The 21,032-nt window shown below is 40.1% G+C and overlaps 1 protein-coding gene across 1 annotated transcript in view; it reads left to right on the top strand.

The window, feature by feature from the left end:
* Window positions 1-18,019, top strand: part of OPN5 (opsin 5) — a 28,922-nt gene extending 10,903 nt beyond the window's left edge. Inside the window, exons 2-7 of the mRNA XM_063153423.1 lie at window positions 319-471; window positions 7,047-7,166; window positions 11,195-11,365; window positions 13,714-14,048; window positions 16,193-16,428; window positions 17,690-18,019. Of these exons, the coding sequence (XP_063009493.1) occupies window positions 327-471; window positions 7,047-7,166; window positions 11,195-11,365; window positions 13,714-14,048; window positions 16,193-16,428; window positions 17,690-17,753 (1,071 nt within the window). The 5' untranslated portion in view covers window positions 319-326 and the 3' untranslated portion in view covers window positions 17,754-18,019. The remainder of the gene's footprint in view (window positions 1-318; window positions 472-7,046; window positions 7,167-11,194; window positions 11,366-13,713; window positions 14,049-16,192; window positions 16,429-17,689) is intronic.
* Window positions 18,020-21,032: the final 3,013 nt, after the last annotated feature.

Here is a 21,032-nt window from a genome sequence, read left to right as displayed (position 1 = left end):
AGCCAGAGGAATGTCCTGGGTTCCAGCACTCCAGACCCTTCACCATCCTCATGGTCTCCTCTGGACACTCTCTAGTAGCTCAATGCCTTTTTCCTGTTGTGGTCCCATGTAAATTATGATGTTCTTGGATAAAATAAGTCATGACCCAAATCATGGCAGGATGCTTTATGCAAGTTTGAATGGTATCCTGAAATGCCTTGGGAAGTGGCAGGGCAGAATTGAAAATGGGAAGATGGATCCTGTGTATGAACAAAAATATCTTCACATTTTCTAACAGCAGGTGGGATCTGTTGCAAACACTGTTCTTTTGTTTTTCAGGCACTTCAATGGACATGAGTGGGATGGCATCAGATCCTAGCAATTCTTCCCAGGAAGAATACATCCCACACTATCTCCAAAAGGAAGACCCCTTTGCATCAAAGCTCTCTAGAGAAGCTGACATCATAGCTGGCTTTTATTTGACAATAATTGGTAATGATTTTATATTTGGTCTTTGAAATATGACTGTGCTGCTGCATCCTTACAGCTCTCGGAAAAGAGGCAGAAACTGCTGTTCATTAGATGTTAATTGCATATTTTTTCATACTAGAAAAAAAATCTGTGAGGGAGGAGAGAAAATGTGTTAGAAATAGGTTGCCAACAGTTAGTATCAACAGATAATGCTGCTGCAGGTAGCCTGTAGTGACTAGCTGTAGATGTTCCAGCAAAAAATGAAGAAATATTCATTGTTTTTAATAAGATATAGGTTGCTACTCTGCAGTTTAATTTGTCCTTGGGCAGAATAGGGTTTCCTTCAGTATGAATTGTGGGTTTTATGGCCTGTTTTCACAGCCTGAGCACCCTCAGATGGGTTCATGTGACCCTTGCTCAGCTCCTGGCATTATCTGTCCTCTGTTACACATCATATTGAGCAATATTTTCTGCCTAGCACCCTGCCCATCCTTTTGTGTTGGAGTCCTTTACAAGGTTCAAAGTGACTTTGCAAGCAGAATAAATACAGTTATCTATTGGTTGGTGCACACTCATCATAGCTGAGACTGATTTTAAAGTATTCACATGCCAAGGAGTTATCATTCAGCAGGAATATGCTGGATTCTATTTCTTCCAGGGATAAACTGGACCTTATTCTTGATAATTTGCCTTCTTTATTTTGTGGAGGAGGGCAGAGTTATGTCTTTTTGTACCCATATTTGCCTCAACACCTGAGAGAATGGCATGAAGCTGAGTAAGGGAGGTTTAGGTTGGATATCTGGGAAAGGTTCTTCACCCAAAGGGTGGTTGAGTCCTAGAACAGCTCCCCAGGGCAGTGGTCACAGCAGCAGCCTGACAGAAATCAAGAAATGTTTGGGCAAAGCTCTCAGGCACAGGGTGGGATTCTTGGAATGGTCCTCTGCAAGGTCAGGAGCTGGACTTTGATGATCCATGTGGGCTCTGTTCAACTCAGGCTATTCCCTATTCTCTCTTCTCTTTCTCTTCTCTATTCCCTATTCTCTCTTCTCTTTCTCTTCTCTTTCTCTTCTCTTTCTCTTCTCTTTCTCTTCTCTTTCTCTTCTCTTCTCTTCTCTTTCTCTTCTCTTCTCTTCTCTTCTCTTCTCTTCTCTTCTCTTCTCTTCTCTTCTCTTCTCTTCTCTTCTCTTCTCTTCTCTTCTCTTCTCTTCTCTTCTCTTCTCTTCTCTTCTCTTCTCTTCTCTTCTCTTCTCTTTTCCCTTCCCTTCCCTTCCCTTCCCTTCCCTTCCCTTCCCTTCCCTTCCCTTCCCTTCCCTTCCCTTCCCTTCCCTTCCCTTCCCTTCCCTTCCCTTCCCTTCCCTTCCCTTCCCTTCCCTTCCCTTCCCTTCCCTTCCCTTCCCTTCCCTTCCCTTCCCTTCCCTTCCCTTCCCTTCCCTTCCCTTCCCTTCCCTTCCCTTCCCTTCCCTTCCCTTCCCTTCCCTTCCCTTCTTCTTTATATATTTTAAGTTCCTTTATGCTTTATGGTCTTACTTCATGCAGTTTCTCACAGCTCAACAGCAATTTTTGCATTAAAACTGATCTGAGGACAGAACTGATTTACAAAAACCTGTGCTCTAGGTGTCAGATGCCTGAAGACAAGGCTGAATACAAGATGTACAGTGATTACTTGACATTTATTTCAGTTTTGATTCATTGTCTTGTTCATTGTGTTGTGCACAAAATACCAAGATCTGTCAGTCAGTCCTACCTTTGTGTTTCTCATTCACTGCTTTACAACCCCCCCTTCTACTCTGTCTTCCTGTTTTTCTTCTGACTGATCTAATTAATGTAATGTTTTCCACAGTGGAGGTAGCAGAGTTTTTATTATTATTTTTCTTCTATTTATGTTTCCGTTTATTTCTCATTTCTCTTCTGCTTATGTCTTTATTGAAAAAAGAATTCAGAGCAGCAGAGGTGACAGGTCAAGCTGTATCTCAGTGCTGTTCTTGGTGTTCATGCACTGGTTTGTAGGTATCCTCACTTTTCACACATATATTTTTTTCTATTTCTCTGCAGGCAAAAGTTTTCACTGAACTGTAGAAAACAACCCCCTTTTTGTGGTTTTTTTTCACTTGGTTAAGTGAACTTAGCTTTAATCCCAGGAAATATGTCTGATGGATGAATCTTCCCAATATACACTCTGTTGCCTTGTTTTATTCACTGTATTTAGCGTAGATTTATCCTGTTCCAAAAATTACCCCTGTCAGGTGTGAAACATCTTGAACAACACAGGCATAATCAAATTAAGGCAAGGAACAAAAATAAAAAAATTCCAGTGAAAAGCCAAAAGCCAACCATAAAGGCTCAGAACAATTTTCTGAGCAATGTGAGGAAACTGAAATTATAATTTTAAAAGGCCTCATAGTAAATTTGATGTTGGACTTGTGAACTCATTGTATCCGGTGGCCTGGGTCAGGGTAGTTCTGCTGTTCCTGTACGTTTCTGTACACATCATATCCCACATTTAGCTCTAAACTAACTTAATTTTTAAAGTGTGTGTTTTGAAATGTATTTTGCTTGGTTAATTGCATTGCCCTTGTGTACATAACAAGGTTCACAAGGGGCTTTATTAGAGCTAATTATGGTCTTCCCATATCCATATAAGCGCTGTATTTGCATATTCCTTGGATCTATAGAATAATGATATAAGGAAAAAAACTCTTCCCTGGAAGAATGGTTGAGCAAAGGAATGGGCTGCCCAGGGAATGGTGAAATCTTTAGCCCTGGAAATGTCAGAAAATGAGTGGAGTTGTCACTTTGTGGTATGGTTTGGTGGTCATGGTGGTGTTCAGTCAAAAGTTGGACTTGATAATCTTGGAGGTCTTTTCCAAACCAAATGATTTCATGATTTCACATCTGTGGTTTTTTATTATGACTTGTGATTCAGACTAAACTTGTCACAGTTTTCCACTGAACTGCATTCCCTACTCCTTTGCAAGAAATTGTGACCCCTCCTGAGGATGGCCTGTGGGGACACCCTGACAGCAGGGACAGGGGAGCAGGAGGTGGGAAGCCAGGACTGTTTTTGTGCATCTTTTTGCACTTGAGCAGTGTAAGGTGCAAGTGAGTTTCAAAAAGAAGAAGCTGAATAGTGAGTGAGCAAGGCTGGATCTTGTCCTGCAGAGGTTTTAGGGTCAGACTGGGTGTACAGCTGAAGTATTCCAGTCTGAAATATAAAAATAATTGGTTTTTTGTCTTTGAAGAAAATCAGGAGTCTTGAATAGTCTGATAAATTCTATGTAAGTGCATGATCCTTTGTCCTGAGTAGTTAATTTCCACGTGTAGCTTTCTAATCATCTAGGACAAAAAATAAAATCAGACTATGCACATGGTTACGAGAATCCAATTCTTTTGTCTTTGTCACTCCTTCCACCAGGTTTTTCATCACTGCCTTGATTGATTCACTGTACAGCCAGGCAGGGTGACAAACTACTGAGCAGGGACCTGCTGGCTGCCAGCTCCTCTGAAACCCCTTGGCCAGTCACTATTGATCTACAAGCTGGTGTGCACACTTCCTCTGTTATGAAACAGCTTAATTGAAAACAAAATCCTGAACATTTTTTTTTCTTTTTTTTCATTTAATTTTCTCTAATGGTTTAGTGCCACTGTCAGGTTGGAGAAGTGCAAGTTTATTTCTCCATTTGGCTGCTTGTAAACACTTTCCCCTCTCCCTGCAGGTTTGTGTCTCAGCCTGGCTCTGTCTCTGCAGGTGTCACTTTTTTAGTTATCACATCCTTGGCTCTTGGTTTGTATATATGTAATGGTGCCATGTTGCCCTGGACAGTTCTCCTGGAAAAGAGCCTATTTTTAATATCTAAGAAGTCTTTTTTCCCTGTTTCCAACCTACCAGAGCTGGGAGTCTGCTCCAGCAAGGGCTTCAGCTGACTGCTGGAATGTCATTTCATAGCAGGAGAAATGGAGCATTAGATGCCTCACCTATGGAGATTATAGAATTTTGATCAAGGAGATAATAAAAGGTTCAGACAAGCAATTTTCAGATGCAGGCATAGACAAAAGGCAACAAATGATCAATGGATCCCTTCCAGCCATGGGATTGGGAGGTCAGTGGGTTGGGCTCTCTGAAACATTGATATTAATTATGAGCAGTGGTTTCAGAGCAGCTTGGCAATTTCAGAGCTACTTGGCTGAAAGACATGTCTCTCTAGACTGTCAGTCAGTTGAAAAAGATTCAGGAAAATGTCAAATGCTTTCAAAAGGTATTTCAAACTGGATGCTGGCACTCTAGTTATCCTAAATATCACTGGAGAGGAAAATGGCATTAAGAGAGAAAAGGATTAAAATATATGAAAAATGCTCACAGCACTGAGATTCATTCACTCAGCTGTGAGGAAGAAAATTACTCATATGAATACCTCTATCTGCTTATAATTCAGATTAAATTTGCAGAGCCATAAGAGTAGGTTGTTCTTAGAATTTAATTCACCCTGAGTAAATAAAATCTAATGAGAAAACCTAAGATCAATAATAAGCCAGCTTCTGTTCTTCTGTTTATTGTGCAAAATAATACAGAAAACAATGCCGTCAATATAAAAATAAAAAGTTTGCAATGTGTCGCATTTAATGCAAAAAAATTCAAAATCAAACTATTTTTCTCCTGAGCTTGGTAAAATTTTGGTTCCTCAGTCACTCATCTTTCTTGATAAATAATTTGGTTTTAGCATCTGGAGCCATTTCTCTCTCTGCCTCATGGATGTTCCCAGGTTGGGTTTGTTGGTTTTGTGGGGACAAGGCACCCTTGCAAGGGCACTGTGCCATTGATGGACCAGAGTAAATAACAAAGTACCCATTTAAATACTGGGATTATTTGTTACTGAATTGCCAAATTAATCACTAAATAATTAAATACCCATTTAATTACTGAATTAAATTTGCTGAGGTCTGGCCTGCCAGAAGACTCAGATGAAAATGATGTGGTATTCAAAGGTACAACCTTTGGAGAGGGCAGCAGTGCTGGGGGGCCGTAGGGTGCTGGGGCCCTCTGGAAACAGAGATTGCCCCAGCAGAGCCCCTTGTACAAGGCAGCACAAAGGATGACTTTGATGCCTCATCAGCAGAGGAGAGCTGTTGATGACTTCTGTTATTTCCTTTTGTTTGTTCATGACTTTTTTGTTCATGACTTTTTTGGAGTAGTGTGAGGAGTTGGCCTCAGCAGGCAGCCAAGCACTCAGGACAAGCCTCAGAGTGGGACAGGGAGGAAACAGGCAGAGAAAAAGCAGTGGAGATGAAGACAGGTGGGATAAAGACAGGAAGATCCATTCTCAGTCATGCAGTGGGCAAACAGGCTCCTTTGAGGGAAATAAATTCAGAATCATGGAATCACAGAATGGTTTGGGTTGGATGGACCTTAAATATCATCTTATTCCAACTTTCATCACGTGGTTCCAACCCCCAAAGCTTAATGTTTATTTACTGATTTAGGTAGTGAGAAACAAAGGTATCAAACCTAAAATACTTATGGCAAACACCGTTCCTCACCTTTTAAACCTAAAATATTTATGGAAAATACCCTTCCTCACCCTTTAAACCTAAAATACTTATGGAAAATGCCCTTCTTCACTCTTTCCTGGGCTGAACTTCTCTCCAACATTTCCCTCAGTGCTGTTGTAGGTCCCTTTTTTGAGGCAATGGCAGCACAGGAATTCTTTGCTCTTCATTCTTTTCTTCTGCACTTCCCTCCTTCTGACGCGTCTCCCCTGATCTGGTGTGAGGCTCAGTGGGCCATGGTCCCTTTGGGATTTTCACCTTCTGGCTCCATGAGAAGGATGTTCTGTGCTGTCCTGTGTTTCCACAGCAAAACTCTCCCTCTGACCTTGAACTCTTTAAACATAAATTAGTGAAGACACGCTTTCTTTAAGGGAACTGGAAACACTACAATTTTCTGTAGTGGTGTGATTAATTCCATGGCAGATGCACACTTGCAGAGCTGTGAGTCCTTGGGTGATGACATGGAGAAAAATATATCAGCCAATATGAGAAGGGTCCCCTGCACTGAATTCCACCCCTGGAAGTTAAAATCAGATTAATCAGATTTATTTTATAATTTTTCTTTCTTATGATAGAAATAAATTCTGATGTAATATTTAAGATTTGATATTAATATATTAACTGGAAATGTATCCCTTAACATCTGATTGGAGTGTTTAATAAAGTTGAAATTGGTCAGATTCTGGTTCCTGTGATTACAAAGAGCTGAATTTCATTCTTGTGGCTGTATAAACCTTTGGGTGAGAATTGTCAGGGCAGAGGGATTCTGGGTTTCTGTTGTGAGCATTCAGTCTGTGTCTGTGCAGGCTCAGCTGGTGAAAGCAATGCCCTCCTGCAGAGGGAAAACAGCATTTTCTGTGGGAGGGATGTGTCTGCAGTCAGGTCTGTGAGCTGCACAGTGACAATGAGGGGATCACCTTTCAGGGTAAAACGCCCAGCCTTAGGGACCACAAGTTCAGGCTGAAAATATCAGGGAATTTCACAAGGAAGATGGAGTATTGCTGGTTTTGAGGGTGATTCTAATTTGAATGTTATTCTATTTTCCATTTTTACAGGGATCCTTTCAACTCTGGGAAATGGGTATGTTATTTTTATGTCCTCAAAGCGAAAAAAGAAGCTGAGACCTGCTGAGATAATGACTGTTAATTTAGCAGTGTGTGATCTGGGCATTTCAGGTAATTTCATGTTTTTGTTTTCCCTTGTTTTTACCCTTCTGCCTGGCAGCAGCAAGAGACATTCCTCTGCAAGTCATGGGAGCATCAGATGCCTTTTGCTGCAGACATTTCTGCTCTATTATTTGCATGTAAATAATAGGGGAGGATGAAAAACAACATTCCTGAACAACTTGATGGGAAGAAATGAACAGTACAGAGGAAAAATTAGGGTTGATTTTATCAAACAGGCAGAGATCCTGTTCACCCCAGCACTGGGCAAGTCTCCAAAGGCAGCTGCCATGTGCACCCTGGCACAATAACCACAAAACAGCTCAGTATTACAGGTGCAGAAAATGACGGTTTTTTGCCATAGGGTGAATAGAATGGATCAAAATGCCTCAAAAATACAAGTTTAGCCAAATAATTGGAAAATGCCAGTGGCCATCAGCCCTTCAAAGCTAATAGTTTTTTCTATAGTGGCCCTCCTCCTTTGTCTCTGGATCAAACATTTGTGTCAAACTGTAGAGCATGAGCCAACTGGGAGGATTTTAATTTCAACCCCACATTCTGGATGTCATGGCATTGAAGGAGGGAGCTTTGGAGAGGTTTATCCAGAGCTGCAGAGATGGTTGTTTTGGCTCTTGACATGAGACTGATTCAGCTGCACACAGGGAAAGGGCTGGATGTCCTTTAGAAAAGGATATTTTGGATGGCAGACAATCCAATGGGCATCAGGACCCAGCTGACCATGGGATCTCCCCAGTGCCATAGAAATGGAATTATATTCCCATGCTTGCAGGGTCATCTGTCCCCTGTGTGTTGAATAAACTGAGACCTCTGGCCTCAGCCCCACTGCACCCTTTTCCTACCATTGTCTCTGCCAGATGCTTTGGCCCTCATCTAAACTTCAAAAATATCACTGAACAATATAAAATGATGTCTCCCAGCCTCCCCTGATGCTTTTTTGAACTCTCACAGCACAAGACCAAAGATCTGCTCATCCCTGCAGATTCCAGTGGTTTTGGTCAGTAAACGTGGATTTTTGAAGGAAATATCAATTCAGTATAAGAAAGATGTTAGTATAAATATCACTGCTACCACACAGAGAAATCCCAGCTATTTCTTTGGCATTTCTGACATGGACACACTGCTTCCATCTCTCAACCCTTAGAAGTTAAGGAAAAATCCCAGACTGGCTTTTCCCTCCTCTGTGATATTCCAATTTTCTTTGTGTTTTAAGAATCTGTATTCTAAGGCTCATATTAGTCACTCCAATGAGAAGGAGTGTTTCAGGAGAATTTCCCCAGCTTTATATTCTGAATTTTGCCCAGTGAATCTGTGTCTGCCCCATCCCTGGAAATGTCCAAGGCCAGGTAGGATGGAGCTTGGAGCAACCTGGGATAGTGGAAGGTGTTGGATTGGAACGAGATGGTCTTTAATATTTCTTCCAACCCAAAATATCCTGTGATTCTATGATTGGATGCATTTCAACAGGTTATGGTTAGGATGCAATATCTCCTAACCATAAAAACTGTGTCCCAACTGCTCAAACTACAGCTTGTTTGGGACCCCTCTTAGTGTGAGGGCTGGAGATGTCTCTGTTATGGTCTGTCACCAGTGCACCACTTGGTCACCTTTCTTCCTTCCACGGGGATCTCAGTCTATCTGGGGTTTACATTTTGGAATTAAAAATAGTGATTCCCAGAGCCATGCTTGGTTTTCTCTGTTCTCTAATTATTTTTATTTATTTATTTATTTGTTTAATTAATGGAAGGTGCTAAGTTGAGAAATGTGATGGGTTCTGTCTGCTGGACAAACTGAAGATAGAATTTTTTTTTACAAAACTTTCATATTTCACACACTTATCTTAACAACTTTTTGAAGAGTTCTGCTTCCTGCAGATTTCCACAGGGTGGCACCAGCCCCTTGTTCAAAGCTGCATCAGTGATTTTGCACTGGCACTGTGCTCTGGGCTGCTCCCAGTCCTGCTGCTGAAGGGAAATTTGATTTGGTGCAAAGAAATGTGTCGGCCTTTAAAGCTGTCAGTCACTTACATGCCTAAAAGCTGCTGACTTGATTGTTAGCCCATGACCTAGACCTTGCCATATTTAATGTTTTTCTTGAAACCCTAATCACTGAGGTCAGCCTTTGCTTGAAAAATTAAAAATTGAGAAAGGCACATCATACATTGACCTGAGCACATCCTGCAGGTCCAGGCAGAACTTTTCTTACAGGCTTAGGCTAATCCAAAAATACCTTTTGTAAAAATGCATCTTATTTTGAAGGGTTTTCAATCCTGATGCTTTTGGCATGGCATATGGAGCAAAGGTACTTTTCTGCAAGATCCGGTTTTGAAGAAATGTGTTAATTTTCTGTTAAGAATGAAAAGAGAATTCATGGTTTTATGTCAGTTCAATGTGAAATTGAATGTTTTTGGGTAAAAGATCAGAATAGAGATTTTTGTCTTGGTTTCTATGAATAGGTTACCTTGTGGGAAATACAGTTTGCAAAGTAATTTTTGCCATTTCCATAAACCAATTCTCTGAGCTTCTATGACATTACAGACACTGGTTCAGCCAGGGAAACCAGCCCAGGGAAGCTGAGGTGTTTTCAAATCCTTGGGGTGCTCTGGCTGTTCCTGTGCAGGAAGGAATACAGTCACAGGGATGCGGAGTTCAATATTTAATGTTGTTTGAATGTTGCAGTTGGAATGTTCAGGCCTGGGAGAATTTAAGATCAGTCTGGTAAGTAAAACTGTAGTGTTTGGAAAACACATATTCCTAGATTGTAATTTTTTTGAGTTTTCTGTTCCATTAAAGTTGTTTTATTTTCTTTGCCTAATTAAGACCAAGAGAGGTAATAACTGGGACAAAAAAAAAGGGAGATTTCCAACTATACAATTAAAATTTTCAAACTTTCTCTTTGTCACAATACTTACAGAGAATATGAAAAATTTAAATTTGCTTTAAGGTGAGAATGGAATATCATTTCACCAAACTTCACTTCATCCATAATTCATTCATAACTCACTTTTACCTGTGGAAGGATGAGATAAAGTGCCACTAAGAGAAAGTCTCAAAAATAGTTACTCATTTCCCATCTCTTTGGGGAAGCTCAGAATATTTTGATATCTGTGTGCAGTGGCATGTTGGGAGACACCAAAGAAATGTGTGGTGTGGAGAGGAGCTGAAATCACTTCTATGGCTCAAGTATGCATCTTTCCTTCCCACCCAACACTTCACCTCACTGTGTATCCTACTGCTGGGCTTTGACAGGTTTGAAGAAGTCCTTTTTGAAGGCACATTTCTTTACCTTGTGCTTGAAGACACCTAATTGGCTGGGTGTCTTCACCTAGCCTACCTCTACTACAGGGATGCAGACTAAGTAGATTTGTGCTTGTTTCAAGCTCTGACTTACCATCACCCATCCTGTTTACGTGTTGGCCTGTGGACCTAACACATACTCTGAAGGTTTCATAATGAGGAGAGCCTGCCCATGACTGCTTCCAGAGTGTTGGTTTGCCTCTGGTTCCCGTGGTTTGTAGTACAGTCCCTCTTTCCAGCCCTTCTGCAGGTTTGGCTCATCCTGCCTCATCACTGGTGCCATGGGATCCAGACACAGCTGTCTGAGGCTCAGTCCTGTGCATGGGGTGCTCACAAGCCAGGGAAACACAGAATGCTTTGGATTGGAAGGGACCTTAAAGACCACCTTGTTTCAACCCCTGCCATGGGCAGGGACACCTTTCACTGTACCAGGTTGCTCCAAGCCTCATCCCACCTGGCCTTGAACACTTCCAGAGATGGAACATACAGCTTCTCTGGGCAACCCATGACAGCGACTCACCAACCTCAGAGTAAAGATTGTCCTCCTAATATCCCATCTAAATTTACCCTCCAGCCTAAAGCCATCACCTCCTCTGTCTGAAGCCCTTTTGAGCACTTTTATGGGTATTAGTTTTTGCAAGGGAGAGGGTTTGCCTTTCTGATAAAAGGTGATTTTCTCAAGGATGTGGTTTATCAGTGGGCTGACATTCTCTCCTCCTTTTGAAGTTGTAGGCAAACCCTTCAGCATCATCTCCTTCTTCTCCCACCGCTGGATGTTTGGGTGGATGGGCTGCCGCTGGTATGGGTGGGCTGGATTCTTCTTTGGCTGTGGGAGCCTCATCACCATGACAGCTGTCAGCCTGGACAGGTACCTGAAAATCTGCCACTTGTCCTATGGTAAGACAAATATGTGTCTCCGTATAGATGACTGTATTATCTATGACTGTGGAAAAGCTGTATTAAGTGCTATAGTTTACTACACTGAAGTAATTAGGCTCTTCAGAATACTTCTTATAAATATAGAGGGAATACACAGAGGAGAGAAACGTTTGCATGATCCAAGAAATCCCAGTTAAATTCATTTTGCTGGACATAACACCCTCACTGTTGTCCTTCTGCTGTGTGCTTAAGCCATGAGCTTTTGTAATCCCTTCTAGATAAATCACTTTATGTCCATCAAGGCCTATCTGCATTAACAGATGCAAGTAATGTGCATATTACAGGGTGTTATGGACCAAAACATAAAAATATTTCTTATTGAATGCCTAAATTCCTCTGTGGTGTGTGGCAAGCTATTTTAAGCACCTAAGAGATTTGGAAGGGCAATAAGTCATAATGAGAAATAGTCTCTCAAATATGGAAATGGAACCTGAGAGGAGGAAATAAATTTTGCAGTGTAAGGTGTTACCACCATATCCATCAGTATCTTGTACCTCTGGAATATGATGTATTATATGCTTAATTCTTTCCAGATAAATGATATTGTCACAGTATAGAAAAGATGTTCCTCTTGCATTGTAAGGGACTAAATTCACATCCAAACACAGGGAATGCTCAAGGTGACTTTACAGGTAATAAAGACCTCGCCCATGTGACTTGAGGGACACCACAGATTTCTTTATGATGACATGAAATATTGATCATGTTAAGCTGTAAGGAAGGTTGGCAGATAGGAAGGGTAAATAAGCCAGTCTGTGCAAGCAGATAAAGCTGTGGTACGGTGCTGAGATGCGCTGTCACAGACCCCTGTGTGTCCATATTTTTACCCTAAATGGGAGTGCAGGGGGGGTCTCCTTAGCTGGGTGCTAGATACACCAATAATATTAAGCAGGATTTCAGTTTTTTCTATTGAAGTCTTATCAAAATAATTCAGTGGCAACCCAAATCACAGACAATGTTTCACAGGCTTGGAGAGCTGAAGTGAATATTTCATGGCTGGCTGCATTTGTGCCACCAGCTGTGGTCATCTTAGTTCATGAGAGAGAAAACTCTTCAAACTCTTGTTCTCAAGGGCTCTGATCACGGTGGTCCATACAAAATGATGGAGAACAATAAACAAACATGTTTATCAGGCTCAGTCTAGGTGGTTTAAAAATGTTTCGCTTTTAATAGTTATGCTATTGTTTGTGCTATTGTTGCTTTGTTTTTCCACTCCTGAATACAACAAAGCACCTTTCTGTCTCTCAGCCATCATATATGAATACATCATTTGTCAGGCAATGTTCATTTTCCTTCCGGTGATTTCGACATGTAAAATCAGCTGGAAAGGGACACATCCAAATTACAGGTGTTTCTTTGCTTTGGTTTTATTTTAAATCACTCTGAAACCCTGAAGAAATCTCCTTAATGTTAGTGTGAAGTGAGTGAAAAATCCCCTGTGAGTCAGAAACTACAAACGAGTTGGGGGTTCCAAGATGGAAGGAGATGTTATGTTATATGTTATGTTACATAATATTGCAAGTTTCTGCAAAAATGAAAGATTTAAATTTGTTAGTCCTATCTGAATCCTACATATTGAACATGTAGATGGTGATGAAAACTGTGCAAACTGAAACCTTTTCTAGATAAATTAGAGCTGTATGCAAGATGAGCAGAGAGGCAAGGTTCTAATCTCCAGGAGTTCTATTTGCATTTAAAAAGGCAATGACACATGAAAACACGTATTACAGATACTTCTGACAGGATACACATGGTGATTTTCTGCACTGGAAAAGAATGAGAAAATAAAATTAAATCTTAGATATCTTATTTCCACTGTAAAACCTTGTACATTAAAGAATTGGAATTACTGGACAAGATTCCTCTGACTGTTGTTGGGCTGGTTGTTTGGATTTCTTTACTTTGGACTCTTCTCAGTTGTAATTACAACTTAAATTACATCACAAATTAAAGCAAAGATCTGAAATAAGGATGGGTGGAGCCTTCTATGTGAGTGTGCCTTTGTCTTCATGAGGCACAAGGTGAGCTCAGGGTCACTATGGACACCTGGAAAGAGCCAAGATGAACATGACAGAGTTGTCAAACAATAAAAAATCCTCACATTTCACAGAATCATAGAATGGTTTGGGTTGGAAGGGACTTCAAAGACCATCCAGTTCCAAAGGCCCCACAGGGAGAGCTTCCAGGAGAGCAGATTGCTCACAGCCACATCCAGCCTGGCCTTGAACCCTTCCATGTGACATGACAAATTCCATGGTGCCAAACACATCTGGACATGAACTTGTAACTCTTGAATTTTCCTCCAGGTACCTGGCTTAAGAGACACCATGCATTTATCTGCCTGGCAATAATCTGGGCCTATGCTACGTTCTGGGCTACAGTGCCTTTTGCTGGGGTGGGGAACTATGCCCCCGAGCCCTTTGGGACCTCCTGCACTCTCGACTGGTGGCTGGCACAGGCTTCAGTGGCTGGACAGGTTTTTGTTCTGAGCATCCTTTTCTTCTGCCTCCTGTTCCCAACTGCAGTGATTGTGTTTTCCTACGTCAAAATAATTTTAAAAGTCAAATCATCCACCAAAGAAGTTTCTCACTACGATACCAGGATTCAGAACAGCCATATACTTGAAATGAAGCTGACCAAGGTAGGTAGGAACATTTTCCTCAGTTTGCTGTGTTGGGTCTTAGAAGCAGATTTGAAGATAACACAATGCTCTGAAGGTGGTTTTTGTAGCTTTCTCCTCTGTTACTGTCAAGATGGGGAAAAAATAGGGGTGGAAACATAATTTGGTGATTAGGGCACTTGGGTCCCTGAGATCATGATCCACTCTGGAGCTCTGCCACAGCTTTCCCCTATGACCTTACAATCTCCCTGTGGCCCTGCTCCCCACCATAAAACACACTTTGCTTTCAGAAACAGTTGTAAACAATAATTTAAGGTGACTGATGTGCTTTATAGGAATTATAACAGAAAACAGAGAGCGGATTATTGTAGCAAGGAAATAAAACTTTCAGACAGTTTACATTCCTCTGTTAATGAAGATATAAACCAAAATTGGTCCTGTGACACTGCAATTGTTTTTATGCAAATAATTTATCAGTTAGGCTCAGCCATGAACTGCTGATAAAAATGCACTGAATTGCTAAAATTAATTTTCCATCTCAGACCATATCCTGTTTTCCCTTTCTGATTGAATCTATTTTCTGTTTGGCAGTGGTGACAGCCACGATCCTTGATACTGGTTATTGTGCCAGGAAATCTCTCAAAATAAAGGCTTATATTGAACAAAATCAGATTCCTTAGCTGTAAAAGATTCACCAGCCTCTGTAAGACATGCCAAGAGTAAGACAAGCAGCAAGTTTTGCTTGGCTGATCAAATTTTATTACAATTTTTCTGAGTTGAACTGAGAGTTATATAACATGCAGCAATAAGGGACATTATGTCTAAACATATCTGAAAATCTCAGCTACGTACCTGCCCAGCCAGTGCTGCCAGTACAGCTGGTACAACTTTCACTTGCCTTTCAAAAGGATGCTTCAAATTGTTATGTTTTTTGGTGGTTATTCAGCAAATTTCCTTTGAAGAGAAATGGAAACTTTTGATTTGAGCCTGCAGGTTTGTTTTTTTTTTTTATATTGGAAGGATCATGTAAAAATTCAATGTTATCTGAGTTGCAGCACCAGTAATTTTCCCTCCTGTCTTGGATTTACACTGGAGAACATATTGTTGGGGTAAATATAAATATGGAAAATTTGTTTCCCTTATAACCCATTTGAATCCACAGCACAAACAGGCTGTGTTTGACATCCTTGGCTCACCTGCACTGTTTCTTCAGTGACAGACAACAAAAAGAACAGGCTACAGGAAAGGTTATGCAATGTCCAAACCCCTTGTGCCTTCTGGTGATTTTTTTTTTTTTTGGTATTCTAATCCTGCTAATCGCCTTATTCCAAATGAGTGCCCATGTGCCGCTGCCAGTGTGGGTGCAGCACTAAGCTGTCAATGGCAGCAGTATAAAGGCAGATGTTTTTCAGGATGTATGATGGCATGGCATCATTTGAAGTGATATCAGGCTGTGACCGAGTGCAGACAGGCTGGTTCAGGTAAAGTATACAAATCACAGATTTTGGCCCCAAACAATTTTTCTTTGGTATTTATGCTAAACTTTCTTATGGTTACATTTTGTTACATTATAAGGAGGTCACTTACTAATTTGCCAGGAACTCATTTATCAGAACTAAAATATTTAACATAAATTTGTGTTTTAAAGTATTTACATATTCTAATGGAGTGAAAATCCATGATTTGGGTTAGGAGGAATAAATCTAGACATTTTACAAGCATTCTTGCTCTCAGTTAAATTCCCAATTTTCAAAAGATCTTTTTTCGAGAACCTTCACACTGTGCTATTGTCAGGTTATTATCCTAAAAAAGAGATTCTGCATTTTGAAAGGAATCCTCTCTTTAAATAATTTGAATTCAATACCAAGCTATTATTATTTTCTGAAATCTCATTTGGTTTCCTCATATTTAGCCAGACTTTACTGCATTTTTAAAGGTCTGATAGCAGACTCATTAACTGCTCTGTGTCAGGCAAAAGAAACACAGGCACGAGATAAAGAGACAGATTTTCTTCATATTGCAAATTTACATGAAGAAGCAAGTCATCATTTTTCATTTCCATTCAGTGGAATGTAACTCCCTTGCACTCTGCCTAGCTCTGTGCTGCTCTGCCAGTGTCTGACTGTTGTGGACAAACCCTGCTGTCTCTTTTCTGCTCTCACAAGGTGGCAATGTTGATCTGCGCAGGGTTCCTCCTTGCCTGGATCCCTTACGCCGTGGTCTCCGTCTGGTCGGCCTTTGGACGGCCCGACTCGGTCCCCATCCAGTTCTCAGTGATCCCAACACTGCTGGCAAAGTCAGCAGCCATGTACAACCCCATCATTTACCAGGTCATTGATTGCAAGTTTGCCTGCTGCCGGCCGGGAGGGCTGAAGGACAAGAGCTCTTTGAAGAAATCAAGGTAATTTCTTCTTTGGGGAGTGGGATACCTTTGAGAACACCATGTTCCAAAAAGTATCAAAATAAGATCCTACATGAATCACAGCTCATTGAATCTTATTTCTTGTGTTTGACCATGACCATTTTGATTTGGGATTTTTCTTGCCATGAGAATTTGTAAAGTGACTGTAGGTGTATAAGGAGAAGAAAGAAGACAGTCCTTACTTTTAGATCCAGCTGCAACTCCATTGATATAGTTTGGAAAAAGAGTCCTATTGGTTTAATGGGTTTTGGATCAATCCTCTCTTCCTAATCCTTTTCTTTCACATCATCATATGAGTTTCCTCCAGAAGGTGTTGATGACCTCTATTGCCAGTGAAGAAAATGGAAGAGAATTGTGTTAATTCCTTCCACAATTAGCCTGTTAATACTATACATTTCAGCCACAGAATCAACAGGGTGAGACAGTAGTTCTTCAGTGACCCTCCAGGTACCGTTCATACCAAAAAAACCCACCTCAAACCAGACAAATCCAAGTGTAATTATCTCATAAGAAAGTCTCAATTTTTATAACTTACAACCCTCAGGCAAAGTTTGTGCTGCACACCTGTGGAATCCCTGAAAACAATAATTATGCACTTAGGGGAAAAGTATAGTTCTGTATTGTGCCAGACAAGTGCCTTACTTTTGTGGTTGAACAATGAGATAACAATGGATGTTAATCTGACAGGGTAGACTATCACAAACATCATAGGACACATAAGTGACTGTGAAACAATAGAATTCCAGTAATTTACTCCAAAGGTCTAAAACATATATGCCTTGACAGAAACATGAAGGACAATTTTATCATTCATATTATTCCCCTACCAATTCCAGCATTTTTGGTGTGTTGCTCAGTGAGCTCAGTCAGTCTTGAGTTTCCACAGCTTCTTGTAGCAGATCATTCCATAATCTTGCACTGAGATTTATTTCATGTGCAGAACATACAGAGTTTATATATGTTGTAAATGTCTGAGGTGTTGAATTTATAGTTTGCCAAAATCCCTTCTGCAGTGTTAGTCAAATGGGACACATATTCAAAGAGCCTTCTGTGGATTTTTGGTAGCTGGATTTGTGTTTAACATCTGAAGGTCTTACCCAATCTCTCAAGCTGAATGCAAGCTGGCTTCTCTAGGCCTGTGCAGTGAAAAAAATGATCTGGAGGAATCACTTCCCAGAAGTAGGAACTTAATTTCCACCTTGGTGTGACAAAATGACCATTGTACCCTCTCTGCCCACAGGACATACACAATATCTGCACACAGGGACTCCACAGCCATGAATGAAACCCAGCTGGAAGCTTGAGGGCTCATCTCACCTACAGCAAATGAAAATCTGGTGACAAACAACCCTACTGGTTCAAGTTCCTCTTTCTGTAAACGAATTACAACATGGTGACAGGTTTATTTTACTCCCTATTCCTATGTACAATGTACAGTTCTTTTCATCCTGACCAAAATAGTGCATTAGAGTTGGGCAAACATTCTAAGTACTGAAAGGAAGAAGAAACAGAGAAAATTTGTGTTTATTAAAAATTTTCCTTCACTTGAGATGCTTTAAAATGGCCTTTTTTGTTCTTAGCACTAACAGAAATGATATTCTGGGCAGTATTTTCCCTGAGGGGAAGGAAAGTATTCATAAAGACCAGTTTCAGTTTACCAAAGCTAATCTCCCTAAATTCCTGCTGCAGTCACTGGAGACCTGGAGCATGAGAGAAAGGATTCCTTTGAGGAAAAATCTGAGTCAGAGCTTCATGTCTCAGGGCTCTGAATTGCACAGTGGGGAAACATTAGCTGACTGGATTTCCCTGGTGAGCATCTTCCCAAATCAAGAGGCTACAAACTGTGTTAAACCCACTTTGACTTCAGTCCTTCAATACTCAGAAATATTTTGATTTTAGTCATGGCAAAGTCAGAGGTGCCACATCCATACACAGGATCTCTTTATGAGATACAGAATAACAAATCTTTACTCAATTGTAAATGAGAGGAAAAAGGTCTCTTGCTCAAATTGTAGATTCATCTAGGAGTTATTCATAACTTTGTAATAAAAAAGCAGAACTGAAATGAAGTCAGCCCAAGCTAAACTGAGCAAACCAATATTTCACACATTTTTATCATTCTCTGGCCAAAATTGCAATGAAATATGATGGCAATAAGCAGAAACATTTTTCACTGTGTATTTTACTAATCACAATTCTTTATCAGATCAATTAATGAGATATAAAATGGCAAAATGTTCCTCAATCCCAACCATGAAACCAGATTCAAAACTGGTGTGTTTGTGAGAAGGGTCACAGTACTGGTAACAGAGGAGTCTTTCCAACGTGCAGCTGCAGATTAATTTTTAAACACTCAGTCCTGGAAGGATGAGGATTAGTAACTACTTGAGAGAACAAAGTTCTGCAAGTTCCTAATGCTTTCAACGGAAAAACAATGTGTCTTGAGATGACCTGCAGAGTAAGGCAGCTGAAACAGTTGTGTGGGATAGGAGACACAATTAATCCTCGTGTGTCCTTTTTCTCCTGTGGATTTGTCTTAAGGTGAAGGTATCACTATAGATCAAAAATTAGCATTTCAGTAAAAGCAGATTTTTAATGGTTAAAAGGATGATTTTGATGTTTATGTGTAATTTCTTCAAGAATGATATAATTCTATGAAAAATAAGTTAATTGCAAATCAAAGAGTCTCCCACACAGATTTATGCTGACTGTTAAAAAAACCCGAAGTTACAAGGGCAAAGATTTCGTCTGAGTTGTTCCTTTAAGGAAAGAAAACATTTGAAAGAGTTTCAACTACTTTCCTGTTTAATATTTCCTGTTTAACATAAATTTATTCTACTGTTATTTCAGAATTGTGTTTAACATGCGTTTCCTGCCACCCTGAACTGAACTCCTTTTGTAGCTGATCCATGGTGATGTTAATATTGCCTTATACCATAATATCATAAAGGTTTAATCTGATGTTTGTTGACATGTCCCAGCACTCTCATTCTGCAGTTGCTGTTTTACCAAATGATATTCAGACCACATAGCAGAAGTAGAATTCTGTTGAATTTTCCTAAAGTATTGCTTCGTCTCCTGCAATGCTTTAACAAGAGAAGTTTGAATAAAAACAGAGAACTTGCAGAGGTACAAAGAGTTGCCATGTTACCTATCCATGGTTTTGTGTTAATTTTTCCCCAGAAGTTGAGTTCTCTCCTTTCTACAGACCTTTCAGCAAAAAGACCAACCCATTCCTTAACTATGGATGTAAACTGAGTCCACAAATTGTTCCAGAGCAGAAGGCATCTTTTACAATATCTGCAGACTTGGTTATGAAGATTTTAACAACCTTGCTTGCATTATCCTGCAGCTTTTATTATTTTCTTCATCCAGACAAGATTTTGTTTGTATCTATAGGTGTTTATCATAACTGAAGTGTAAATCACACTTACAGTGGCCCTATAAATGAGATTAGCTAGAGCAGCACTGTTGGTAAAATTGTAGGAATTGCTCAATACTCTGGACAGATTTAGGGGTAGATCAACTCACAGTTTGTGCATGAGCCCTTCCTCTAATTTAAATTGGGCAGGCTTTTTTCTTTATTTGTTAAAATTATATACTTACCTCAGAATTGCTGCTGGGTCGTCCCAGAAGTGGATCCAAACTTGTGGCAGGGCTGAATTTTAAATTTTTAAAGAGTGTAAGGTATTTTTGGATTCCACTATGGCAAATGGACTAGATACATGTGCTACGTAAAGAATTCAGAAGTTTAATAAATCTAAATATGAACTTCCAGAATAATGACAAACATTTCATATGACTTAAAACTATTTATTTTCATATTATTTAATTTTTTAAAATTTTATTTAATGCTGTAACTATTCTTGTCTGAAAACTCAGTTTTGCCATGACTGAACAGTATCTTGCTCCAGGAGAGACTTCAGGAGTCCAGCTTGTGCAGGAGTTAGAGACAAGTTTATGCTGAGCATGTGTTCAAGTGGAAGATGTTCCCCTGAACCAAGCAGGACATGCACATTTCAGCATGCAGTGCTTAATTTAAATGCAGAATCTGAACCTAAGAGTAAATGGATCTCATTGGATTCAATGACAAAAGAGAACTGGAGCACTCTCTTTGTTCACCTGTATATAAAGCAGCTCACACAATTTCTGCTCTGTTTGGGATCACAGTGGTAGAGGAATGAGGGCTCTTATTATGGATTCAAATTTTCAAGGTCAGCTTTGAATTGATTTGAAGGTTGCAGCCAGATGGTTCTAAAGATAATACTTTGCCACAGATGCTCAGGACAGAGTTTCTTCCTCTTCCTGTGTTGAGGCTGATAATTGATTATTATATAAAACTGAGATATGTAAGCTCAGTGTGAGGTCACCAAAAGACAATGCATCTCTCACTCTCCTGTTCTAGAAATCTTCTAAATGTTTTACAAATTTCAAACTTATGCCATTTTGTGATCTGGGCTTTGTCAAAGTGGTGACATATCAAACCTACTCGGTGTGATGAATGAGTAAGAAATAAGACTCTGAAGGAAGATTTCTTTATTGCATTTTCAATATCTCATCCTCCTTGTTATATTACGAATTTT

This window comes from Melospiza melodia, chromosome 3 (genome assembly GCF_035770615.1).
Source record: "Melospiza melodia melodia isolate bMelMel2 chromosome 3, bMelMel2.pri, whole genome shotgun sequence".
NCBI lineage: Eukaryota > Metazoa > Chordata > Aves > Passeriformes > Passerellidae > Melospiza > Melospiza melodia.
This window is presented reverse-complemented; position numbering and strand designations above follow the sequence as displayed.